Below are 26,063 nucleotides of genomic sequence, written 5' to 3'. Positions count from 1 at the left end.
AGTGGCTGACAGGAAATCTGAGGTCAGAGAAAGGGAAGGGGCTGCAAAGAAATGAGGAAGGGAGGGGTAGAGGAGGTATGGGCTGGGCAGCAGGAAGGGAGTCTTACCAAGGGGACTGAATGTGTTTATATCCTGCTTCTTTCTAAAAGTTAGTTTGAAATGGCTTACAGCAAAAGATATGTGCAACGAAATTAACAAACTGGGCATAGGCAGAGGAAGTAAGAAGATGGGGAAAGGATACAAATACACTAAGAATTAACGGTCTCTTCGATTAAGCATGAAATGTGTCTCTGGGGTCTGTGGCAGGCTGGGCAAGACAGGAACTGTCAAGTTAGGCCACTCATTCTGAGGAACAAGAGTTTTAACTTCTCGGGGGAACAGAAAAATTGGAATGTGAGTTGGTGGATTTGAGAACCCCTACAGGTGGCCATGATGGAGACAGTAGAATCCAGTAGCTCTTGGCTTCCCTCAAGGCCTCTGCCAGGGGCCAATAGGGCTAGGGAGGAGGTAGCTGTCAGGGGAGGGAACCAATAGAAACCCCAGCTTTGTAGTGCCCCCAGCGTCTGATCACAGGATTCTCCCACCCTGGGAGCTGAGGATTTCAGGTACTCAACTTCCTCATGAGGTCATGAGACCCAGTGAATGTGCTTGGAACGTCTGTGTCTTCCTCTATCCCCTGCTGTACCTGGTGTGGTCCTGGGGACTGGGTGAAGCTCAAGAAATTCTGATTGCTTTTTTCCATGCTGGAAGCTTCTCTGTGAAGTTACTATTTTTAAAATCCTAGCTCAGGAGAGGATCACAGAGTCCTTTTATTTCAACAACCCTCCTGCCCCTTGTCGGTTTCACAAATGGAAAGCTGATGCTGACGAAGGGCACAGACCTTCCCAGCACTGCACAGCAAGTTAGACGCAGAGCTGGAACTAGGACCCAAGTCTCCTCTTCTGAAGCACGGTTTCCCACTCCATCCCCCAGCCTATGGATATTTGAGGTGGTGCGGACTGAGCCTGGAGACACAAGATGCAGCCACAAAGTTATTTGGGCTTGCTCCTAGCCCCACTTCTGGAAGGTGGTGAGCCTCCCTTACCTATCCTTGACAGCTCAAATCTGCTCACTGTGAAGAAAAGGAGATGCCCGGGCTGGACTCTGCCAAAGCCCTAGGGTCCCAAGTCAGCCTGGTACCACCTTGCTTACCAGCTGCAGGAGCTCCTAGGAGGGCTCTGAGCACAGAAGCCACGGGCATAGCAAAGCATAGGAAGACACCCCTAATTCCTCCGTTTCTCCCCACAGGGGACGACGAGGAAGATGAGCCCGAGATCCCACTGAGCCCCCGACCACGCCCCCTGGCTGAGCTGCAGCTGAAAGAGAAGGCCGTGCCCATTCCAGAAGCCAGTTCCTTCTTTATTTTCAGCCCCACCAATAAGTAGGTGCCCCTTGGCTGCTGTGGGGGTGATTGATGAGGCTCTCATCTGCTTCCCTGCCCTGGTAAAACCGCCATCTGACTCTCCATGCCTACAGTTATACTATGAGAAACTCAGTGTTTTAGCTTAAGATCTTGTGCCCTGTTTAAAATGCTAGTATATCTGGGAAAAGTAATGCTTTAAACCTTATCAGTTATTTACACCTAAGAGGGACCTGTTTATTGATTCCTTTCTGAGAGAATAGCTTTAGACAGGACAAGGGGGAGAGAGCAAGGGAAGCTATAGTTTTTATGGGCTTCATAATTTTACACCTTTAAACTACACACAGGTCATAGTCTCTGTGGAGTTTCATCTGTCTGCCTCATGGCTAGAGCCCAACCTGTCCCATTTTCATCTGATGGGAAACCTCAGGGTGGTGCCATAATTGCAGGAAGGGGCAGGTGCTGGGAGGGGCTTGGCTGGGAGGTAGAACTAAGGCTTCAGAAACAGAATGAGGGGTCAGGGCCCCCTGTGTGTCCAGCCAGAGGACCCCGCAGGTGCAGGGCTGCACTTCTCTACTGGCCGGGGAGGAGCAGGAGGTGTATCCCATGTCCCTCCGCAGGATGGAGGCTGACGAGGCCAGAGCCTCCAGCAGCTCACAGCTCCCCTGCCCTCCCTACCTTGCCCCACCAGGATCCGTGTCCTGTGTCACCGCATCGTCAATGCCACCTGGTTCACCAACTTCATCCTGCTCTTCATCCTGCTCAGCAGCGCTGCATTGGCTGCGGAAGACCCCATCCGGGCTGATTCCATGAGAAATCAGGTGATGGGCCTCACCCTTTCTGCTGCTCAGCACCCCTGCCCCCTCCAGCCTCAGCCTGGTGCCCAGGGTTCAGCTGTATCCTCTATGTGGCAACAGGCATCAGAGTTTCTTAGAGTTCAATTTCTCAGGGCAAGGACTGCCCACTCTACTCCTTCTGAACGGCACAGGCTGGGGCACAGACTGGCTCTGACTGCCTGCTTTGATGTTGCTGCTGCTGATGATACTTTTGCTCCTTCCTCCTTTCACTGGCTGCTCCCTTCCCTGCCCTGTCCCCAGATCCTTAAACACTTTGACATCGGGTTCACCGCTGTCTTCACTGTGGAGATCGTCCTCAAGGTGAGTGAGGCTGTGGGGCAGCCCTGGGGAGGGAGTTTCCCCGATGTGGTTCCAGCTTACACACACTGAACTCGGGGGCTGGAGAGAAGTGGAAAAGAGGTGGAGAGTGGCAGGAAAGACTCACGGGACCCAGCACACAGGGCAGACCCACAGGTGTCTGGATGGTGGGCGGGAGAGTGAAGCCCAGCCAGCCTGTGGCTCCCCTATCCACAGAGTACAGCCCATGTCTTGAAGCCTCAGGCATTTTTCTTTTTAGACGTAGTCTCGCTCTGTCACCAGGCTGGAGTGCAGTGGCGCTATCTCAGCTCACTGTAACCTCCACCTCGTGGGTTCAAGCGATTCTCCTGCCTCAGCCTCTCAAGTAGCTGGGACTACAGGTGCATGCCACTACACCCAGCTAATTTTTTGTATTTTTAGCAGAGACAGGGTTTCACCACGTTGGCCAGGACAGTCTTGATATCCTGACCTTGTGATTTGCCCGCCTCAGCCTCCCAAAGGGCTGGGATTATAGGCATGAGCCACTGCGCCCGGGCCAAACTCCGGCATTTTTCTTCCATACAGTTAGCTTAAGAGCAGACCTGGTAGCCGGGCGCAGTGACTCACGCCTGTAATCCCAGCCCTTTGGGAGGCCAAGGTGGGCGGATCACCTGAGATCAAGAGTTTGAGACCCACCTGGCCAACATGGCGAAACCCCGTCTCTACTAAAAGTACAAAAATTAGCCAGGCATGGTGGTGAGCACCTGTAATCCCAACTACTCGGAAGGCTGAGGCAGGAGAATCACTCAAACCCCAGGAGGTGGAGGTTGCAGTGAGCTGAGATTGTGCCACTGTACTCCAGCCTGGGTGACGAGAGAGACTCCATCTCAAAAAAAACAAAAACAAAAAGAAAAAAAAAAAAGCACATGAACAGAGCTGGGGTGCTGTGTGATTTGTTGTCCCTGCACCTCTGTTACCAGCAACTGGAAAGGCCTTTTCCTTCAAGAGTCCCCAGAGAAGTGACTGCTGCCCTGAACTGGATTCCTGGCAGCTCTGCCCTATCACGCCTTTTCCACACCTTACCCACAGCATATCACTGCTCACCCATTCCCAACACAAATGCACGGAGTTCCAGCCATCCTGGGGGTGGAGGGCTCTGGGGGCAGAGGGAGGACCCGTCTGTAACTGAAACCCAGTAGCCCTAGTGTGTACATTCACAAACTAAGAGAGGAGAGGCTAGCAGAGCCCCAGGAATAGGTTCAGAGCAGGCTGTGGTGTGAAATCAGGACAGGACCTTATTTCAGGGCCTCTACTATTGAAGGAATTGAATAGAGGGAGATGGTGGCTTCCTCGAGGTCAAAAAGTTTGTGGAGTTTGGGGCATGAGAGCCAGACCCTGAAGTTGGACAGGCCTTCACTGGGTAGAGATAGCTAGAGCAGCCTAGGACAGACGGTAGCAAGTGCATTATAAGAAGATTTGGAGACACTGCCAGAGTGGACAAAGTGGCCCCTTTGGGCTGGGATATATTGCACACACAGGGAGGCCTGGGTGCTGAGTCTGAGAAGGCAAATTAAGACAAAATCGTATAGGTCCTTGAATGCTGGGAAAGGTTTCAGCCCTGTTTGATTTTAAGGGCATAAAGCATTTGTGCAAAGGCCTGGGAGATTATTAGAGAATATATCAAAGAAACTGAGAGGGGAGCAAGAAGGCAGGTGCTGGGAAGGAGATGGAGAGGGAGGAGAGAGGGCCCAGGACCCCTGGAGTCTTGGAGGCCTTGTTCAGCCTGATTCAGCAAGCCACAAGGCGGAAGGGATTGCCCAAAAAGCTTTCCAGGAAGGAGGAGAAATTTTATGTCACAAAGGAGACAGTGGGGCCAGGGCCTCCCACTCTGTGGCCCCACGGGAAAGGAGATGGTTCAACCCAGGGTTCCCTATGGCATGTGAAGACAGAGACTTCTGACCCAGCTGCCCATGGGAAGTCCCCAAGCTTCAAAACTGTGAGCAGTGGTAGGAAATGCATTTAGGCCACTGCAAGGAGTTGAGTGAAATATAGAGATTTCTGGAAGATTATTGCCTCAGTAAGTGCTCTCCTGAGCAGAGGCGAGAAGCCCTTGTCTGTGGGAGACAGGTCCGTTCCCCAAGCTCCTCCACCCAGGCTGCTGCCTCTGTCTCCCCAGATGACGACCTATGGAGCCTTCCTGCACAAAGGTTCCTTCTGCCGCAATTACTTCAACATGCTGGACCTGCTGGTGGTGGCCGTGTCCCTCATCTCCATGGGACTTGAGTGAGCAGCGTCAAGGACCAGCCCTGGGCACTGACCACCCTCTACTCTGTGCCAGGGCTTTGTAATGGGAGGCCCACCCACGTTGGTGGGCCCCTGCCACAAGAGGAGGGTCTCTCAGGGCCTCTGATGGGGGCAGGGGTCCTGTGGGTTGTCATCAGCTGGAGTGTGAGTTGTCACCAGCGAAGTGGGCAGCACTCTGTTCTGGAGACTGGCAGGGGATGCAGACAGGAGGAAGTGGTCCCTCCCTCCCCAACCCTGCGGGGAGCACAACCCCTGCCTTCAGGGTGCTCACTGTCTGATGGGAGGGACGGAGCCTCTAGCCACCCACAGGAGAAGGCTCTATTCTGCTTCATGACACACCCATGAGAACACAGTCCAGACAGCAGGGGTGGCTGTGCCCTGGAGTAAGGCACACTCTCACAACTGGAGGAAAGGGAAGGGGAAGATGGGAGGGTTTTCAGGCAGAAAGGCAGCTGGTGTGGAGGGCGGGATATGACTAGAGGCTCCACTGCAGACGGGGCTGGCTGGAGAAGGCTGCCCTCAGCCCCCGCACCATTGCCACCCCCCCAGGTCCAGCGCCATCTCCGTGGTGAAGATCCTGAGGGTTCTGAGGGTGCTCCGACCACTCAGAGCCATCAACAGAGCCAAGGGGTTGAAGGTGAGAGAGGGCCTGGGCATGAGCCCCGGAGAGGGATGGGAGGGGTTACAGGGGCCTCCTGACTCCAGAAACTTCAGCCCAGCCATGGCTGTGACTCCTGTCCCATCTGCCTGGCCAGATAGGGGTGAGGATGAGGCTGGGGTAGCCATGCTTCCCCACCAGCCTCTCCCAGCCTCCAACTCATCAGGAGGCAGCAAGTCTTGCACTCCTGAGGTTTCCTCAGCTGGGCTAGCGGGGTTACAGTGAGTGCACCCCCAGCCTCCACTGGCCCCTCTCTCCCCAGCACGTGGTGCAGTGCATGTTCGTGGCCATCAGCACCATCGGGAACATCGTGCTGGTCACTACCCTCCTACAGTTCATGTTTGCCTGCATCGGCGTCCAGCTCTTCAAGGTGAGGCCCTGCCTGCGCAAGCAGCTCCCGCTCCCACTCCCAGCCGTGGTGCCCACTCTCAAGCAAAAGGAGCCCCAAATTGTGAAAACAGATGTCTTTGAATGCAGTTTTTCATACAAGAATATTTTATTTTGAAAAATAGGTCTTCACCACACCAAACACGTAAGTCTGCAGAAAACCAGTAAGACCTCATTACATTTAAATAGCACCTTGAGTTCCACAAAAGCAGCCCGATGATAATCTCAGAAACAGTCAATGGGCTTCTAACACTACTGAAATGGTAGCAGAGGGTCATGTGTCTATTGAGTTGAAATTAAAATACAATTCAAGCACCATCTCTTAAAGCTATTGTCATGCACTTAGAATTCTATCAAACAAAACAAGAAAACGGTTAGTTTGATGTCCATCTTCTAAATATGACTATGAAACTTCAGTCTATAAATACAACTCTCCTAAATCAAACTTTTAAGAGGCAGTCATCTTTCAATGATGGTCGATAACTTTAAGAGATCAATAAGCTAAAATGAAAACCTGACAGCAACTATCTTAAGCTCTTCAAAAAATTAAATACACGAGCAACACAACACGTTGAGACTCAAAGTGAATTTGCTTCAATTGAATGCACAGAGTTTTGAGGCTAATATATGGCAAATCCAGATCCGGTTTCCTCAGTGACATCCATTCCAGGCCTCTGTGGTTCTGCTGACCACCACTGCCATTGTGCCATTGTATCTGCTCTCTCCCTGCCCCTGCATGGCTTCTCCTTGGGGAGGGAGGCCCCTCCTCCCAGAGCCCTGCAGCCATTCCTCTCCCTTCCCACCCTTGCCCGCTTCCTCCCATCCTGCCAGGCCTGTCTGTGCCAAGCATACGCCCTATCCCAGACCCACACTCCACCTCCATCAGTGCAGCTGGGCTGCGGCAGCCCATCTTCCCTGCTGGTATGTCTGGCATCATCCACATCTACCGGGAGCTCCTAAGGCTGAGAGTTCATCATCTCACATCTGGAGCCAACCTTATTCTTTTCTCACTTTCTTAGGAGAATACAGCTGTTCAGTTCCTCTCTAGGAATCAGCCCTACAAAGATGTCCCTCCCGCAGAACCCTGATTTCCAGATGTCTCTGGCCCTCAGATCATTTGCAGGACAGAGAAATTGATTTCTGAGTATACACCAACACGTTTGACACTTCCTGCGTGACCCACCTGTTCCTCCTACCACCAAAGCACAATCTTTCAAAGTCATGATTACATGACCTCAGTCAGTCTTAGACAGGCAATGGCATCATCTTACAATCATTCATTCAACAAACATGTACGGAGCATGTTTTCCATACATGAGCCAGGGCCTCTGCTAGAGCTGAGGGCCTTACAAGCCAAATCCTCCTGGAGGGCAGGGAATAGGCTTTGAGAGAAACAGCAGTGTGAAGCTCCCAGAGGACCTTTGGGGGTAACAGGTCTTGCTGGTCCCTGTCCTGGAGGGATGGGAGGGATGGGAGTGTTTATCATGTCTGGCCACTCTGCCAGCTGCATGTGGCCTTCTCCCCCTGGCCCAGCTGAGGGCTGTCTACCTCCTGCCCCCCAGCCCCTTCCTCTGCCAGGCTTGGGTCCCCAGAATCCCCTGAGGGCAGAGTCTGTGTCTGCCTCATCCCTTCGTCTGGCCCCCTGCCCAGAGGCTGGTGCAGACAAGGCCCACCAGACACACTCCCTGAAGGAATGAATGAGCCGCTGCCCTCCCTTTGGCTTCCATGTCCCTTCCAGACAAGCAAGAGCAATTGCCTGTCAACACCCAACTCTTGCTATGCTTTAGTCTCTCATTAAAAGACCCCCAGCTCCTGCCTTCCAGGAAGTCCTAGAAGCATAACACTGCCAATTGGCATTTGTTGTTGCATTTGACTCTGTGGAAGCTTGCCATGTGCATTCCACATTATAGTAGAGAGTCGAGCTTTGCTTTCCATAGTAAATTGGGCATTTGGTGTTAAGTGCTCAGACTCTGTCCAGTGGCAGCTCTATCTACTCCCTGCTTACCCCCCAGTACCACCCACCTCACCTTCACCCTCTGCTCCAGCAACTATAAAAAGGGCATGTAGTAGGAACAGCACAGACCTGTGTGGCAGGGGCAGTGGGGGGCAAGGTCCAGCTGTGTCTTTACCTAGTGCTGTATCCTTGGCCGAGGCAGTTTCCCTATCTGAGTCTTTGAAGGAACTGCACCAGAATCCGTGGATCTCAAGCCTGATTTAGCCTCCTTAAGACCTAGCCACCCTGCTGGGCATGGTGGCTCACGCCTGTAATCCCAACACTTTGGGAAGCCAAGGTGGGCAGATCACTTGAGGTTGGGAGTTCAAAACCAGCCTGGCCAACATGGTGAAACCCCTTCTCACTAAAAATACAAAAATTAGCTGGGCATGATGGCACATACCTGTAACCCCAGGTACTCAGGAGGCTGAAGCAGGAGAATTGCTTGAATCGGGGAGGCGGAGATTGCAGTCAGCCGAGATCATACCACCGCACTCTTGCCTAAGTGACAGAGTGAGCTTAAAAAAAAAAAAAAGACCTAGATATCCACCACTTTCATTCGAACATCTTGTTCAGGGGTTCAATCTGTGACACAGATAAAAGGAACAACTGCTCTGGCCAAAGTCAGTGCAGAGGAGCACAGAGCCCCCCTACCCAGGCCTTGGGCTAGGACATGGGACCCCGCTTGACTCTGAGACAAGTTGAGTCATCAGAGCCCAGCTGGGCTCCAACTCTGCGGCTCCCGCCCCACTGGCAGGAGGATGGAGGTGGGAGGTGGGCAGCCCCTCCTCCTTGTTCCATAATGGGAGACCGCAGAAGGCCTCCTGCAGCAGTGGGGGAGGTGAGGGGCTCAGAGGCTCAGCTCCCCGATGGAGGGGCAGGGGCAGAGCTGCACTCATGTACATCCCCTCAGCCCATCAGGGGTACTCAGTAAATGCCCCTCTGAGGCACTGCCTTCTCAGTCTTGGCAGCATCTAGGCTAGGTGGGAAAGCCCTGGGCCAGCTGTGGGAATGAACGATGGTGAAGAAAGGAGACTGCTCTGGGGCCCTGCCCCAAGGGCGAGTTCACGCCTCTGAAAGGAAGAGATCCTTTTTCCAGATGCTTGCCTTCCCTGCCCGCTTCTACTGTTCACTCCTAGTGCCCACTTTTCTACCCTGTTTCCATGACAACATGCCTCCCTCCCTCCCTCCCTCCTTCTCCTGGCTGCAGGGGAAGTTCTTCAGGTGCACCGACTTGTCCAAGATGACAGAGGAGGAGTGCAGGTACACGGGGCAGGGAGCACGGCAGGATGGTCACAGGGCAGGGAGCACTGTGGGACAGTCATGGGGCAGGGAGCACGGCGGGATGGTCACGGGGCAAGGAGCACTGTGGGACAGTCACAGGGCAGGGAGAGCGCGGGACAGTCACGGGCAGAGAGTGTGGCAGGACGGTCATGGGGCAGGGAGCACTGCGGGACGGTCACAGGGCAGGGAGAGCAGGGGGACAGTCAAGGGCAGAGAGCACGGCGGGAGGGTCACAGGGCAGGGAGCACTGTGGGACGGTCATGGGGCAGGGAGCACCGTCGGACAGTCACGGAGCAGGGAGCACGGTGGGATGGTCACAGGGCAGGGAGCACTGTGGGACAGTCACGGGGCAGGGAGCACGGCGGGACGGTCACGGGACAGGGAGCACTGTGGGACGGTCACGGGGCAGGGGATTGTGTGTTGGTGGATGATGGCCCTGCAAGCTGGAAACTGGGGAAGCTCAGCCTTTAGGCCTAGGAGGGATGCTCACAGAGGCCCCTTTCCTCGGGCTTGCCCAGCGATGTTCCCTCAGGTCCCAGATCCAGACCTTCACTTCACCTGCACACCCCTCACTCAGGGCCCAGAGGATGTGGGTGGGGCAAGGCAGCCCAGCCGTGCCCTGTGGAGTGACTGGGCCTCACTGCCACAGGGGCTACTACTACGTGTACAAGGACGGGGACCCCACGCAGATAGAGCTGCGCCGCCGTGAGTGGGTACACAGCGACTTCCACTTCGACAATGTGCTCTCAGCCATGATGTCCCTCTTCACGGTCTCCACCTTCGAGGGATGGCCTCAGTGAGTGGGGGCTGGGGCCTAGGTCCCTCATGGGCATGGTCAGGTAGGACCAGACAGCCAGCCTGCCCTTCTGCAGCCCCCATGGTGCTAGTGCTATCTGTGGCAGGTGCCCAACAAACCCACCAACTCTCTGATGGTTTGATGGTATGTTGACTGGTCACTCCAAAGTAGGCCTGACCAGGGCGCTCTGACAAAATGTACTCAGTCCCCCATAGGTATATGCCTCTCTGCCCACAGGGCAGATTGTTAATACTGATTGACTAGGGATAGATGGGGCAACCTCTGGAAAGGCAGAGCCATTCCAGGATTGGGTCTGGTCTTTCCTGGCCCCGTCCTAACTCCTGTCCCATAACTTGACTGTTGAGAAGGTTCCCTTGGCTCTCCACAGCCACTGGGAAAAGGCCCATCCTTCCCAGCCTGACTCTCTGCCTTGTCACCCCGCCTAGCCTGTCCTCTCTTCTCTGCCCACCCCCAGGCTGCTGTACAAGGCCATAGACTCCAATAAGGAGGACGTGGGTCCCATCTACAACAACCGTGTGGAGATGGCCATCTTCTTCATCATCTACATCATCCTCATTGCTTTCTTCATGATGAATATCTTCGTGGGCTTCGTCATTGTCACCTTCCAGGAGCAGGGAGAGACTGAGTACAAGAACTGTGAGCTGGACAAGAACCAGGTGCCTGGGCCACCTGCCAGAGGTGGAGGGCAGAGCTCCAGCAGGCATCCTGCTGGCCCGAGCCCTAGGTCCAACCAGGGAAGAGAGGCCTAAGGCTGACCCCAGAACCGCATTTGATGCCAAGCCCTGGCCTCCATGCACCCTACCCTATCTCCAACCTGAAGCAATTCAAGTTGGTAGAGTGGGTCTTCTCATGGAACCTCATGATGCCCAGAGAAAGGAAGCCCTTCAGACCCCCAGGCTAGTCTAGAGCACCCATGGGAATGGGCTGTGATAACTCAAGGGGAACCCAAGAGCCCAACAGGATTCTTCCCCTAAACAGTGCAGAGTCCTCAGCCACAGCCCCTGGCCACAGCTGCTCCTGACTTGCCCGTCAAGCCCATGGATGTGGGTGTGGAGAGGGAGGGAGGGGCCTCTTGGTGCTGACCTGTCCTGTTGTGTGTGTTGCAGCGCCAATGTGTACAGTATGCCCTGAAGGCCCGCCCACTGAGGTGCTACATTCCCAAAAACCCATGCCAGTACCAGGTGTGGTACGTGGTCACCTCCTCCTACTTTGAATACCTGATGTTTGCCCTCATCATGCTCAACACCATCTGCCTTGGCATGCAGGTAAGGGCTCCCCAGGAGACAAATGTCTGATCAGACTGGGACCTGGGCTTTGGGTAGAGCAGGGTGAGTAGGGCAGGATAGCCCAGATCCCCCCCAGCAGACATTTCCTGTTTTCTGTGTGCTGAGGCGCTGCATGGAATACAGAAGTTAACTGTTCCCCGGCCTTGACACCAGGCACTTATGGCTTATTAAGAAGGTAATTGGAGCATAAAAATAGTATGGTAATTCTGCAAACAGGAGATAGCTATCACAGAAGGAGGAGAAAGTGTGGGAAGTAGAAAGTGCGTTCTCTGTTTTTCTTCTGCTGTTGCAAATCTGGATGGTTGAGTTGGCTGGAATCTTGGCTCTGGTCCCAAGAAAAATGGATTTAGTATTTGCAAAACAGGTGCCTCTCTTGGGAGTTGAGCACCCTTTATAGACAATATCATAATTAGCAGCATCGTTATCAAGCCTTGGTTAAGCATCTGATTCCTTAAGCCCTGTATAAATAGGATGGTGCAGCTAGGCTTCCTGCTCGTAAAAGCCTGAGACACACCCAATGATAAGAACACACACTGCAGGCCGGGCGCGGTGGCTCATGCCTGTAATCCCAGCACTTTGGAAGGCCGAGGCGGGCGGATCACGAGATCAGGATATCGAGACCATCCTGGCCAACATGGTGAAATCCCGTCTCTACTAAAAATACAAAAAAATTAGCCAGGCGTGGTGGCGGGTGCCTGTAGTCCCAGCTACTCAGGAAGCTGAGGCAGGAGAATGGCGTGAACCCAGGAGGCGGAGCTTGCAGTGAGTCGAGATCGTGCCACTGCACTCCAGCCTGGGCGACAGAGCGAGACTCCACCTCAAAAAAAAAAAAGAACACACACTGCTAGGTCATGATGATATGGAAAGACAATCACTGAGCCAGGAGGCCGAGGTAACAGAGGATCATCAGCACTGGCTTGTGTTTGGGGCTGAGTCAGGCAGCAGAATTGGGCAGTCCTGCCGAGGCAGGGCAGGGTGGAGGCAGTCATCGGATCCTCCCAAACTACCTGGAAGGTTTTGTAGAAGAGGTAGAATTTCATCCACTTTCTAATAAAAGGGTCAGAGATCCCTGGGAAAACTTACAAGGAAGTAGATTTAAGGAGGGTCATAGTGGTGGGTGACAGGGGCCTCACCATCATGCCTCACCATGACGGGGGGTGGTGTGCAGACACAGGAAGCTTGGTGAGCTCTCGGTTTCCCACTAGTAACCAGTGATAACACGGACTGTGGAACCCAGGGGTCTTCTTTCCTAGTCCTGTACCCAAATGACTAAACAGAACCTGTCACAGAGCCCTGCCTGGACGACCTCCCATCCTGGTCCTCCCAGATCAGATATGTAAATGAGCTCTGGCCTTGCAGCCCTGCATGTAAATGAACGCACTCGACAGGACTTGGAATTGGAGCCCCCTCCCCTCCTGTGTTACCTCTTTTGTGGGGTAGGGGGAGGATGTTTGTAAAATTTGGTGGAACTCAGGGGATTGCTAAAGCAGCTTCTAGTTTTCCGAGCTAAAACAAGGTGAGCAGGGGGCCCAAGAAAGGGTTGGGGCCTCCCCAGGAAGAGGCAGGGGCTCTGGGAATGCAATCTACAGGGTGGGCAAACCCGGCCCCCCGACCCACTGCTCCTGTGTCCCCTCCACAGCACTACAACCAGTCAGAGCAGATGAACCACATTTCAGACATCCTCAATGTGGCCTTCACTATCATCTTCACCCTGGAGATGATCCTCAAGCTCATGGCCTTCAAGGCCAGGGTAAGTGTGGGGGCTGCAGGGCCAGTTAAGAAGCTGCTGCTGGGCGGGGGGGCCTTCCGGTGGAACATCCACCCCATCCCTCATCTTATCAGGGCCCCTTTGCCCAGCACTTCTGCCCCCAACTTGCTCACCCCTTTGCCCACTTCCACCTTCAGACACAGGGCAGGCAAATCTTCGTGCAGCCAGAATTGACCGATGACAGAAAGACTGTGGGTGCCTCTTCCTTTGAGCTTCTCTTACATTCTTGCCTGCCCTGAAGTTTCTGAAGAACAGGCCCAGGGCTGGGGAAAAATCTTGCCTTGTCTCTATGATTCTCAAGTCCATTCCCATGGTTCCCAGCACAGCCCTGTCAGTTCTGCACTGTCAAGCCCCAGACAGGATGTTCAGTGGGGTTCAGGGGATGAAAGATATCTCTATATGGACCAGGACCCCAAATTCTGAGTTTCCAACGATTCTCCCCTCCCCCCGTCCACTGCTTTCTGCTCTGGAGGAGGGGAAATAAAGAGCAAAGGGGAGAGGAGGGTTGGCGTGGGGGAGCCCACTGGAGCACCAGTGGGAGGTGGAGTCACGGGCACCTCACCTTGACCTGACCCACAGCTCCACATTAACTCGAGTGGGACACTGTCCTCTGCTAGCAGCCAGAGTTCCTTTCTCCCAAAGCTCACCCCCTCGCTCTTCCATCCTTTTCCCTCCCAGGGTTACTTTGGAGACCCCTGGAATGTGTTTGACTTCCTGATTGTCATTGGCAGCATCATTGATGTCATCCTCAGCGAGATCGACGTGAGTATCAGGCAGGCAGAGCCATCACTAGGGTGGGTCCAAGAGCATGTGTTCAGTCCACAGATATTTGTGGGGTGCCCACTGTGTGTGCAACATGGAACCCCAGGGGTTAAAAAGATGGAATGACAAGTCGTGGCTTCTCCCCTCAAGGGACTATCATCCTGCTGGGCGGAGAGATAACTCAGATACCAGGGAGACACAATGGATGTACCTACTACACTATCAAAGGCAAGAGCTGTAATGGAAAGGAAAGTCATCTCTGAGTGGGGTGGTCAGAGAAGGCTTCATGGAGGTGGTGCCATCTGCCTGAAGGAAAGGGAGGTGGTGACTGGAGCTGTAGAGGAGAGCAAGCACCTCAGGCAGGGCTATTGTAGGAGAGGCACAGAGCAGGAAATGCAAAGAAGGTTCAGGGCATGCTGAGTGGTCCAGTTTATCGGAAGCATAAGAACATGCAGACAGGAGAACAGAGAGGGCAAGGCTGGAGAGCTAAGCGGTGAGAGGAGGCTTCAGCTTTATGGAGCAGGCAGTGGGAAGTCACCAAAGGTTTTTAAACAGGGCAGTGGGAGGACTAGAGTCCTACTTCTTTTTTAAAAATATGTTTTTGGAATATACAGATGGGGTCTCGCCATGTTGTCCAGGCTGGTCTCCAATTTCTGGGCTCAAGTGATCCACCTGCCTCAGCCTCCCAAAGTGCTGGGATTACAGGTGTGAGCCACCACGCTGAGCCCTTAGAGCTCTGCTTCTAAAAAGCTAACCTGGAGGTGAGCGGCAGGAAGTCAGAATGACTAAAATTAAGAGACCCAGTTAGAAGACTCGCTCATTTATTTCTCAAATATGTACTGAGCACCTCCCGTGTGCCAGGCTAGGTTCTTGCTGCTGAGATATTGCAGTGAACAAAATTGTGGAACAAACTGGCAATAAATAAATCAATCCCTAATACGACAGGTATGACAAATACATAGTATTATACAGAAACATAAAGGGAAATAGGGGCTTAGAGTGGAAGAGAATGGAAGGGTGGTGTCCATATGATACTGTAGCAGTGACCTGAAGAAAGCAAGGACATGAGCCATGCCAGAACGGGGGCCAGAGTGTTGGCAGAACAGGACGCCAGTGCAAAGGCCCTGCAGCAGGATGGTGCTTGCTGAGTTGGAGGAAGAGCAGGAGGCCCTTATAGCTGGAGGAGAGAGTGGTGGAGATGAGGTAAGAGAGAGAAGGCAGGGGCCAAATCATCTAGGCCCTTGAAGGCCACGGTTACGATCTTGGATTTTATTCTGAGGGAGACAAGAGCCCTTTGGAGGGTTTAAGTGTGAACAGACTTTAGTTCTAAAACAATCACTGTGGCTGCTGTGTTGTGAACAAGCTAAACTGCAAGGGACACGAGGGCTGAGCCAGTGAGAGTAGTCAGGCGATTCCCACAGTGATCCAGGTGAGAGGCGATGGGGGCCGGGGCTGGCTGTGGAGGCCGTGAGAAGGGATCCGTGTCTGGATCTATTTTGAAGGTTGAGCTAATAGGAAGGCTCCCAGAATCTGGACCAAGGGAATGAGGCCTTGGCGGTGGAATGAGAAACAGCAGCAGGACCTGCCTCATGAGGGGGATGAAAGGAGCAGGGAGGCAGTTCCAGCCGGAGAGGTCCACATTCAAGGTCTTAGAAGCAGAACCCTCCAGAGGCTGCCTTGCCGCGGGTCTGCAGCTGAAGGTTGCTGCAACGATGGAGGGCGGAGACTATCCGAGAGTCAGAGGCCAAAATCAAAAAACAGTTGCCCAAGTGGCATCCTAGGAGGGACACAGTGGAAGAGAGAAAAGATGAGCATTCTTCTTTCTGAGCCAGGGTGGGATATCAGAAAGCTGGCTGATCTGGCCATGAGGGATCCCAGCAGGGGACTGGCCCTAAAGCTAGGGGCTCACCCATGCATAGGGCTTTCTTCTGAACTGCCCACTGCTCAACGGAAAGCCCTTAGGCTGTGCTGGCCTGTGGGGTGAACCTTAGGGTGAGTTGGGGATGGGGTAGAAGGATGAGCACTGGAGATGCCTGAGGTGGGGTGTGGGTGAGAGGAACAGCTGAAGAAAAGTCTGGAGTCTCTGAGGAAGGAACCCTCAGCTGAGGCTGAGCTCTGGCAGGGAGTGGGGACTTGGCTGTCACACCAGCTGTCTGATGTGCTAAGGGAGGACCAGGGTGGGAACCCTGTTCACTCTCCATGCACAGAACAGTGACAGACAACCCCATCTGCTCAGATCCCCTGGGGATGCTGAGCTAGCGAGGGGCAGGGTGGGCTCTGAGCAAAACTAGTGTGCGCGCGTGTGTGTGTGAGTCTGTGTGTGTGTTGTGTATTTCTATCCACATTCAGTTTTTGCTGGGAAATAGTATCCCAAAAGGCTCCATGGTTTGACAGCAGCACTTCTCACCAGCACAGACAGAGCAGAGAAATCTAAACAGCCAAAATAAACAGCCCAAACTAAAAATAGTTACTTGTTAAAATTTGAGGTCTGTGTAGGGGAAGCCTGGATATATCAAAACGGTGTCTTTGGTGGTGGAGGCCAGGAGGGTGTCACTGGTTTTTATTTGATTTTTAGCAGATGTCCCTTACCAGTAGTGTCTGCTTAAAGTCTCATAAAGGTTGATTTACATACCTGATGTACAAAACCAGGGAAAGGGCTAGGGGAGCACATTAGTTAGAACTTTCTGCAAGGACAGAAATGGTCTGCCCTGTCCAATAGAGTAGCCTCTAGCCACACATGTCTACTTGTCACTGGAAAGGTGGCTAGAGGAACTGAGGAAACGATTTCTGGTTTTATTCAATTTTCATTGTAATTCAAATAGTCACATGTGACTAGTGGCTACCATATTGGATAGCACAGGTATAGAACACTGGTCATCATCCTTGCTTGCATATGAGAATCACCTGAGGTGTATTTAAACTTCTGAAGCCAGGCCCCATCCCCTAGAAGCTGACTTAATTGACCTAAGTGGAGACCCAGCAAAGATATGTGTATTTTTTGAGTTCTTCAGGTGATTCTGACATGCATCCAGGGTTGAGAACCAGTAGTCCAGGGAAAATCTGCCCCAAACAGTGTTGTTTAATGGGAACACCAGTATGCCAGGGATCAGTCTACCTGTGGATAATTGGAAGATAAAACAATGACTTCTTTTGACCCAGGGCTCCGGAACAAGGGTGTCACATGAAGCGTGGCCCAAGGGAATAAATAGGAAAAAATTGCTCCCACACACCTTCCCACCTGCTCTTCAAGAGCCTGACTACTGAGATAGCAGCCTTGGTCCCAGTTCCAGTCCGGGGTAGAGAAACATCTGCTGTGGGGATCTCAGACTCCCCCGGAGGAGTGTGCTCCTGGGAGATGGGACTTCCACAGGGGCCTGGACCCTGGCCTCAGGGCACTACGGATGTGAATCCATTTACAATGAGCAGGCATTTTCCAATGCGCCCTTATTAGGGACATCCCTAGCATCACATAACCCAAACATAAGAAAAACCCAAACCCTTGCCACTGGTAGCTGCATTTCCAAAATGAGAAGGGACCTGTCTGTGTCCAGCCTTCCCTCCCCTTCTTATTTTCTCATCCCTGCCTCTTGCCTCACAGTTCCCACAGAGCTTCAGTCCTCACTCCCACCCACCCCGCCCCTGATTGACAGCCATGTGGGGTCTTTAGCCCCTGCCTCTGTCTTTTTCTCTTTAACTCTTCTGTGTGTCTGTCCTTTCTGACACGTCTCTTCACCTCCCTCCCACGTGTCCCTCCTCCTCTCTCTCCTCTCCTTCCCCTCCCCTCGTCTCTTTTCTCCACAGACTTTCCTGGCCTCCAGCGGGGGACTGTATTGCCTGGGTGGAGGCTGCGGGAACGTTGTAATTTCAGGCTGCACGAGCCTGCCCGGCACGCTCACCAGCTCCTGCCCTGCCACTTGCATGCATGGGCCTGGCTGTGTGGATTGCATGGGGTGGATCAGCACTCAGGGCTCCCTCCCCAGGGCAGGCCCCGCTGAGGACCCAGGCTAGGCTCGGGTGGGGGCAGAGGCTCTGCAGTCAAGTGTGCATGGATATAGTGGCTTCCTCAGAGCCCTGGGAGATGGAGTGTGGGTTCTCTCTGGCATCATCTATGCAGATGGAAACACAGTCCAGAGAGAACTGTGACTGCTGGCAAAGGACCTTAGTGACAGTTCATTGGGCACAAGGCCTTTGAGGACACAGGAAGCAGAGCAGGGACAGCTCTCCCCTTCCAGAGTAATTCGTGTGTCTAAGGCTGGCACAAGATTAGAGGCTTGCCTGGCTTAGAACAGCCGCGTGTGGGGTGGGAGTGATGGGGAGTAGCCACATTGAGTTTATGCAATAATGCAGCCAAGCTTTGGGAAATCTTTGCACTGGGAGGATGCCGGGGAGGGGCTCTAGGAGGGCCACCAGGGTCCTTGACTCCATGGCAGCTTGAGAAGATAGTGAGATGTGCAGGAGGTCTGAGAGGGCAGGCAGTGGGCCTGGGTGCAGCCACACCCCGAGGCAAATCCCTGCCACTGCTCCCAAGTGTGGGCTTCACCACACTGCCTGGTGCCCCACATCGTTTTCCCTACCTCCCAGCTGAACAGCCCCAGAGCCCTGCACCTGCGGATGGTCCCGAACTAGTGGACAGCAGGGGCCAGAGGTGGGGCTGGAGCCTTCCACAAACATCTCCCCAACACACACAGTGCACCTCCCTCCCCGCCCTGCCCCTTACCCCTCTGAGGTGCTGCCCCCAGACTGACCTCTGGGGCTGCTGCCCCGCAGGACCCAGACGAGAGTGCCCGCATCTCCAGTGCCTTCTTCCGCCTGTTCCGTGTCATGAGGCTGATCAAGCTGCTGAGCCGGGCAGAGGGAGTGCGCACCCTCCTGTGGACGTTCATCAAGTCCTTCCAGGTGCAACAGGGACCCTGGAAACTGCACGTACCTGGGGAGGCCACTAGGGACATCTGCCTCAGCCCAGGGTGGGCCCCAGGGGAGCCCAGGGCAAGGCCAAGCCCTGGGGAGCTAACAGAGGGCAGGGCTGCAGACACACAGTGGAGCCCTAAGACACTGACTGGTGCTCCCGCCCGCCCTGCAGGCCCTACCCTACGTGGCTCTGCTCATCGTCATGCTCTTCTTCATCTACGCCGTCATTGGCATGCAGGTGAGAGGCAGGTGGGCCCAGGCCAAAGCATGAATCTTGGCCAGGTTAGAGGGGGCATCAGTGGACCCTGAGGAGCCTGAGCAGCACACGGGCTGGACCCTCTGCCCTGCCTGCCTTGCTCGTGAGAAAGAAGGAGGGGCAACCTCCCTGATGGTGGATGGCTGGAGTGTCAGATGCTTGGATGCCATCCAGGAGAAACCTGGGCATGTGGGTGGACAGCAGGGGCCAGGCTGTGTCTCTAAGGCCCAACTGGAGGCCTGGGTGGCCTCTGTCTACCCTCCCCTGAGAGCCCTTCCCCCACACATTGACTCGCCAGGTCTGCTTGCTGCTGGGAAAACGGGTCTACCCTCCTACTTTTCTTTGGCTTGCTGGGAAGAATTTTACCTGACCTAGAAAATAATCCCATTTTTTTGGCTTCAGGTCTGATGTGGCCTGTAATGAAGGGGATTTTGGGGAAGTAGGGGCGAAAGTGGGGGTCAGGCAGGAGAAGGCAGTGGGGTATAAGCTGAGGGGACACTTGAATCTAGGTTCCACAGTCAGGGCCCTTTGTGACTTGCAGATGTTTGGGAAGATCGCCTTGGTGGATGGGACCCAAATAAACCGGAACAACAACTTCCAGACCTTCCCACAAGCTGTGCTGCTGCTCTTCAGGCAAGTGTCTCCCACCGCCCCCAACCCCACCCCACTGACCAGTCAGCCTTTGCTCTGTTGTAATCTGCACTGGAGCCAGGGCTGGCTTCATGGGTGTGTGACCTGTGCAGCCACACCGGGCCCTACACTCAGAAGGGTCCCCTGCTTGGTTGCATGCTCTGCTGTCACTGTCTTGAAGACATTCATTGTTTTTGAACAAGTGGCCCCACAGCCTTGTTTTGCACTGGGCTCCTCCACTGAGTGAAGTGCTGCGTTCTCCTCCCATCTCATCCCTGTGAAGCAAAAGACAGGGTCAAATATCTTCTCCTGGACATTTGCCCTTGTTGCTCCCAGAGCATGAGCAGGAATGCAGGGAAAGGCAGAGCAAAGAACCAGATGGGGCGGGGGGCGCTGCCACAAGTAGGGCGCAGGGGCCTATGCTTTGCCAGGGCACAGGAGCTAGAGCTTGGATTGCAACCGAGGATCCTGGGCTGCAGGCCTGCTGGGTGTGCAGGAGCCAGGTGAGAGAGGTGAGCTTCCTGGCCCACAGTGGAATGCTCCACTGAGACCAGACAAAGCCTAGGGACACCCACACCCACGGCCCCTTCTTGGCACAGCCTATAGAAGGCTCCATGAGGTCACAGCAGCCTGCAGCCCTTGTGGCCTGTGAAAAGGAGACCGCCACCTCACTGTGTTCAGGAGGAGATTCCCACCTCGCCCCTGGCTCTGCACCTCAACTCCAAATCCGAGGCCACCCTGCACTGCCTGCTCCAGGAAGGAAGAGAGCTGGCTGAAGTGAGACAGTTATTAGACACAAAGGCGTGGGAAGTTATGCAGTCTGGCTGAATGTGACTAGGGGAGACCCTTCTTCCCAGCTGGAGAGGTGGAGGGAGGTTATGTACAGCGCAGGTGGTAGCAGTTACGGGAAAAATGCAAACATGTCATGCATATGCACCTCGGATGCATTGCGATTCTTCACTCGATAGCAACACATCCACAAGGTGTGAAATCTAAGCCTACTTTTGTGACTCAGTTAGAGTGGGTGGTAGTTGAATTCAGCCAGTTGGGTTCAACTGTGGAGTTACCTCAGAGAATGGAGTCAGTTAACCTCTTTGAGGCCTCTGTGACATCTGACCCTGCCTTGCTTTGGTCAGAACAGTGCATCCCTCTAGTAACTTGAATCATAGATTGACTTTGCCCTCTTCTCTAAAGTTTAGCTCCTGCTTGTAACACCCCGTGAGGGCTGCAGCACAGAGGGGAAACAGGCCCAGCTCACACTGAGCTACATGGTGAACATGAAGATTGGACCTCCCTACCTTTGGGCAACAGCCCCATTTTGCTCATCTGTCCACACCCTGCTCCCACCTGGCTACCAGCCTCCTGCGGGGCCAGGCAGGAGCAGATAGGTGACAGGAGCCTCTTCTGTCCTCTAGGTGTGCAACAGGTGAGGCCTGGCAGGAGATCCTACTGGCCTGCAGCTATGGGAAGCTGTGTGACCCAGAGTCGGACTACGCCCCAGGGGAGGAGTACACATGTGGCACCAACTTTGCATACTACTACTTCATCAGCTTCTACATGCTCTGCGCCTTCCTGGTGAGACACTGTGGGCCTGCGGGATGGGGAGAGGGCTTTGATGCACTGAGGCATGGGGGAGCCTATTTGCCCCTTCCTGGCCAACTTCCACCTCTCCTGGGATACAACTTGGGGACACAGGAAGCTCTAGTTAGGTTGTCCCTGGTTCTGGTCATCCTGAGTGTGGCTTTGTTTCCTGGGTGCTTTTTCATACTCTAGAGAGGTTGCCAAAAGTTCTTACTTTTTTTCTTGTTTGGGTTAGCACTCATCAAAAGGAATTTAGCAAGGCCAGAGGGCACTGTCTGTGCAAGAGCACAGAGACATGACGGAGCATTGCTGTGTGTGCCATGTGGGTGGTTCAGAAGGGCTAGAACCAAGAGCACAGGTAGTGAGAAGTTGTAGGCCAGTGGACACCTCCCAGCTCCCCCACCCTAACCCTGTGCCACCTGCCTTTCTGTGTTGGGACTCCCTGGTTCTTCTCTTGCAGGTCATCAACCTCTTTGTGGCTGTCATCATGGACAATTTTGACTACCTCACCCGGGACTGGTCCATCCTGGGCCCTCATCACCTGGATGAGTTCAAGGCCATCTGGGCAGAGTATGACCCGGAGGCTAAGTGAGTCCAGTCTGTAAGCTCTGTGCTGGGCCCTCCATCCTAGACCCTTCCTAGCGTCTCTCAGGGAGTCACTCACCAGTTTATTCAGTATGAGTGGGCTTCTCCTTCCCCCTTCATTTATCCGAGGTCTCAGACCACAGAATCAGAGTCTCTCCAGGTTGGAAGGAATCCTACAGCTTCCCAGGGTGGACACACCCTTGACTTTATTAAGAAATGGTCATCCAGCTCCTGCCTGAACACTCCTAGGAGTAGGAAGCTCTATACCTCACCAGACACTCTAGACCCCAAATCAAAGTGTGGTCCTCTGACCAGCAGAATCTGAGCTTGATTAAAATGCAGAGTCCCAGGCCCCTCCCAGACTGACTGAGTCAGACACTTGCATTGCTCTGAACCTGAGCCTCGGGACATTCGTATGCACTTTAAAGCTTGGAGAGCACGGCTCTCTTACTTTCCTTCCCAATAGGAAATAGGCATCTCCCAATGGTCTCAGTCTCAGATGAGGAAACTGAGGTTCAGAGAGGTTAAATAAATTGCCCCAGGCCATGCAGCTAGTAAGAGATGGTGCCACGATTCAACGCAGGTCTGTCTGGTGCCATAGTAACCATGCTTTAAAGTGCCTCCATCAGCAGGAGCCAAACCTACTTGCCTCTACCAGTCACCCACAAGTCCTCACTCAGCCCTCTGGAGACAGGTGGGGAATGTTTCATCTCTTTTTCACAGCCCCCCCGCCCCATCAAAGAAAAGAGGAAGCCAGTAGGACCTTCCAAAATGATTTTTCTCAGGCAACACTCACAAGCTGCTCTGGCCATGCTTGTCTTTTGATCTGACCTCCCTGGTTGTTCTGTTTTATGTCTATTCTGGGAGTCATGGTGCCAGTGAAAATGTGGTTTCCAACTCTGGACCAGTCTCTGGAAGTGGGCGTCCACCTCCCTTGATCTATACCCTCTCCTTCTATTAATATAGCCTAAGAGGCCCTATTAACTTGACCAAAACCTAAGAAAGATCCTGATGGGGAAAATGAGGGCTGGATTCCAGACCTGGAGATCTGATATCCGAGGGAACGCCCCAAAAGAGAGAGCTTATTTTGGGGTACCCATTTTGTAGACAACAGTTAATCCTAACATTGTCTCTTCTTTTAAAAGGGAACTGGGCTCCCACTTCCTAAACGCAGTTGGAAAATAAGGAAATGGTCCTCTGTTTCCTGGCTGTCTCTCCCTTTGCCCATCCTCTGAACAGAAAGGTTCTGGTGGCAGAGGAGGGTACCAGTTACATAAGTCTGTGTGTCCTGCAGGGGGAGGATCAAACACCTGGACGTGGTGACCCTGCTGAGACGGATTCAGCCCCCTCTGGGCTTTGGGAAGTTCTGCCCACATCGTGTAGCTTGTAAGGTAACCAGAGCTGCCAGGGATGGGTGGCCCCAGGGAGGGGAAGAGTCACCGAGACACAGGGAAGCTAGTGAGGACCTGATGGAATGAAGCTTTTTAGAGCTGGAATCTCCTGGGTCCCCAAGTTCCTCCTGGAGGACCTAAAGTCTCAACAATGTCACCCAACTCATCATTCTGTCCCCTCACAAAGGATGTCCTGGTCAGCCGACACCCCCAGCCCTCATGTCTCATCCCCTCCCAGCCCACAGACTGGGTGAGGATGACTTGCCAAGCTTGTCCCAGCTCAGCAGCAAGCCACTGCCTCTCCCTGCACAGCGGCTGGTGGGCATGAACATGCCCCTGAACAGTGACGGCACAGTCACCTTCAATGCCACACTCTTCGCCCTGGTCCGCACAGCACTCAAGATCAAGACGGAAGGTGAGAGGGCCTTCCAATGTGAGCCCGCTCCTTTCTCCCAGAGGCTGTTTCTGGCACAGATTCTGCCAAATTCTCAGAGCTCAAGATTGCTCTTAAAAACTGTGGGAAGCAGCAGAGGGAGGACCCTAGGCCACAGGAACAAAGTCCTCATGCCCCTCAGGGCTCAGAGGGAGTCTGAGGGTTCTCTGCAGGGCAAAGATCATCAAGTGTCTGTTCCCACACTCCTTAGCTGTGTCTGGGGACCAGAGAAGGGCCAGTGCTAGCACAGGGGTCAGGAGTGCCCTGTAGTTTGGCTCTGAGCAGGAGGAGAGGAGGTTCTCAGGCAGCACTGGGCAGGCTGACGGGAGTCCACATTCGACTCCACTAAACCTGCAGGTCCTCACCTACTGGGAAGACAGACATGGTGGAAGCTGGGGAAGGAGTCAGGGTGGGGTCTTAGTATTGTCTCTGAGCCCTTGCTCAGGGCTTCCACTGTATCAAGCTCAAGTCTCCAGTTGTATCAGGTCCATCCTCACATGGGGACCACTGCAGGGTTCTGAGACAACCTCAGGGTAAGCTTCATTAGGAGGGCAAGATGAGGAAGGCCAGGAGTCAGGAAGGAGCAGGTTAGAGCTGCAGCGAGTCTGCCTGGGGGTATTTGGGACAGACCACAGTGCCTGGGGAATTGAAAGATTTTGGAAAAAGAGCAGGAGATGACAGCCTGTAAAACCAACCACTTGGGCACTGGAAGCCAAGGCCTGTGGGGAGAAAGTACATGACCCAAGATGTGGGCTGCCTCAGGGGGGCAGTGATGCCCTCCCACCATTGCCAGTACCTGCAAGGCAGCTGCCGCAAAACTCAGCCAATGTTTCTTAGTAAATGACTGGCTGGCTGAGAGGTTCAGAAAGAACTGGGTGGCCTTGTCAAGTGCAGTTGGTGTGATCTGTATAAGTTTTGGCCTCTTTGCCTTTCTCCTGCTCCAGGTAACTTCGAGCAAGCCAATGAGGAGCTGAGGGCCATCATCAAGAAGATCTGGAAGAGAACCAGCATGAAGCTCTTAGACCAGGTCATCCCTCCAATAGGAGGTAGGTGCTGCTTTGGGGAACCAGAGTCCAGAAACAGCCAAGGAATGGGGTTGGGGAGCTTCTCCAAGGAGCCCCATGGGAATCTGAGAATGGACTAAACCCTCCATAAATGCCTTAGGTAGAGCCCACAGGCATCTAACCTCAGGATGGAAAGTGCCCAGTGACCAAGTCAGCAAGACAAGGGATTGCTCGCATGCGTGGGCCTGGCTACAGCTGGCTCCCACTCTGAACCAGTGTCAGGTTCCCACCAGCCTTCAGGGCATCTCTTGTTGGCTCCTCTGCAGATGATGAGGTGACAGTGGGGAAGTTCTACGCCACATTCCTCATCCAGGAGCACTTCCGGAAGTTCATGAAGCGCCAGGAGGAGTATTATGGCTATCGGCCCAAGAAGGACATTGTACAGATCCAGGTAAGCCCAATCCAGGTACATTCCAAGGGGCTCCCTGACTGAGCCAGGTCTCCAGACTCTAGTTATCCTTCTATGTCCTTGAAGGGCCAATGACGGAGACATAGAAGGACAAAGAAAGCCCAGAAGAGTGAAAAAATGTCAAGACAGTTCTAGATAGTCCACGATTGAAGATGTTTCAACCTCAAAAAAAGAACCAGGGGCACTTCATCTCTGGATGATAGGACCAAAGAAAATAGGATTTGTTCGAAGAAAAAACAAGTTAGACAAGAACAGTGGTCTCTAGGTCAGGTGTGGTGTCTCACGCCTATAATCCCAGCACTTTGGGAGGCCGAGGCAGGTGGATCACTTGAGGTCAGGAGTTCAAGAACAGCCTGGCCAACACGGCGAAACCCCATCTCTACCAAAAATACAAAAATTAGTTGGGTGTAGTGGCATGTGCCTGTAAGCCCAGCTACTCAGGAGGCTGAAGCATGAGAATCGTTTGACCCTGGAAGCAAAGGTTGCAGTGAACTGAGATTGAGACACTGAACCCCAGCCTAGGCGACAGAGTGAGAATGTGTCTCAAAAGAAAAAAAAAAGAACAGTGGTCTCTAAAGAAAGGCGATCCACGAAGAGCTCTTAAAATGTCCCGCTGGGTATGGGTCCAGGTGCGGCGCCTCACACCTGTAATCCCAGCACTTTGGGAGGCTGAGAAGGGCGGATCACTTGAGGTCAGGGATTCGAGACCAGCCTGGGCAAGATGGTAGAACCCCATCGTTACTAAAATTACAAAAATTAGCTGGGCATGGTGGCATACGCTTGTAATCCCAGCTATTTGGGAGGCTGAGGTGGGAGGATCACTGGAACCTGGGAGGCAGAGGTTGCAGTGAGGCGAGATTGCACTACTGCACTCCAGCAAGGGTGACAGAGTAAGACTCCATCTCAAAAGATAAGTAAATAAAAAAAAAAGTCACATTGGGTATGAAAAGAAAATGTTAGAACTTTTATGTTTTATCTTTTCTGGTTTTATTTCTATTTTTGTGTTCATTGTAAT

General features: G+C 53.5%; 1 protein-coding gene across 1 annotated transcript in view; it reads left to right on the top strand.

Annotated features, from left to right (window-relative positions):
* CACNA1S (calcium channel, voltage-dependent, L type, alpha 1S subunit) overlaps positions 1-26,063 on the top strand; it is a 72,494-nt gene that overhangs the window by 40,170 nt on the left and 6,261 nt on the right. Inside the window, exons 17-38 of the mRNA XM_011931715.1 lie at positions 1,288-1,420; positions 2,091-2,220; positions 2,497-2,556; positions 4,709-4,815; positions 5,386-5,473; positions 5,757-5,864; positions 9,085-9,137; positions 9,808-9,954; positions 10,430-10,631; positions 11,082-11,240; positions 12,901-13,011; positions 13,708-13,791; positions 17,593-17,649; positions 18,559-18,687; positions 18,872-18,937; positions 19,497-19,588; positions 21,001-21,160; positions 21,627-21,754; positions 23,046-23,142; positions 23,455-23,557; positions 24,520-24,621; positions 24,906-25,030. Of these exons, the coding sequence (XP_011787105.1) occupies positions 1,288-1,420; positions 2,091-2,220; positions 2,497-2,556; positions 4,709-4,815; positions 5,386-5,473; positions 5,757-5,864; positions 9,085-9,137; positions 9,808-9,954; positions 10,430-10,631; positions 11,082-11,240; positions 12,901-13,011; positions 13,708-13,791; positions 17,593-17,649; positions 18,559-18,687; positions 18,872-18,937; positions 19,497-19,588; positions 21,001-21,160; positions 21,627-21,754; positions 23,046-23,142; positions 23,455-23,557; positions 24,520-24,621; positions 24,906-25,030 (2,441 nt within the window). The remainder of the gene's footprint in view (positions 1-1,287; positions 1,421-2,090; positions 2,221-2,496; positions 2,557-4,708; positions 4,816-5,385; positions 5,474-5,756; positions 5,865-9,084; positions 9,138-9,807; positions 9,955-10,429; positions 10,632-11,081; positions 11,241-12,900; positions 13,012-13,707; positions 13,792-17,592; positions 17,650-18,558; positions 18,688-18,871; positions 18,938-19,496; positions 19,589-21,000; positions 21,161-21,626; positions 21,755-23,045; positions 23,143-23,454; positions 23,558-24,519; positions 24,622-24,905; positions 25,031-26,063) is intronic.

The sequence above is a fragment of the Colobus angolensis genome, unplaced genomic scaffold (genome assembly GCF_000951035.1).
Source record: "Colobus angolensis palliatus isolate OR3802 unplaced genomic scaffold, Cang.pa_1.0 Scaffold91, whole genome shotgun sequence".
Lineage (NCBI taxonomy): Eukaryota > Metazoa > Chordata > Mammalia > Primates > Cercopithecidae > Colobus > Colobus angolensis.
The sequence above is the reverse complement of the archived record's forward strand: the minus strand, read 5'-3'. Positions and strand labels throughout refer to the sequence as shown.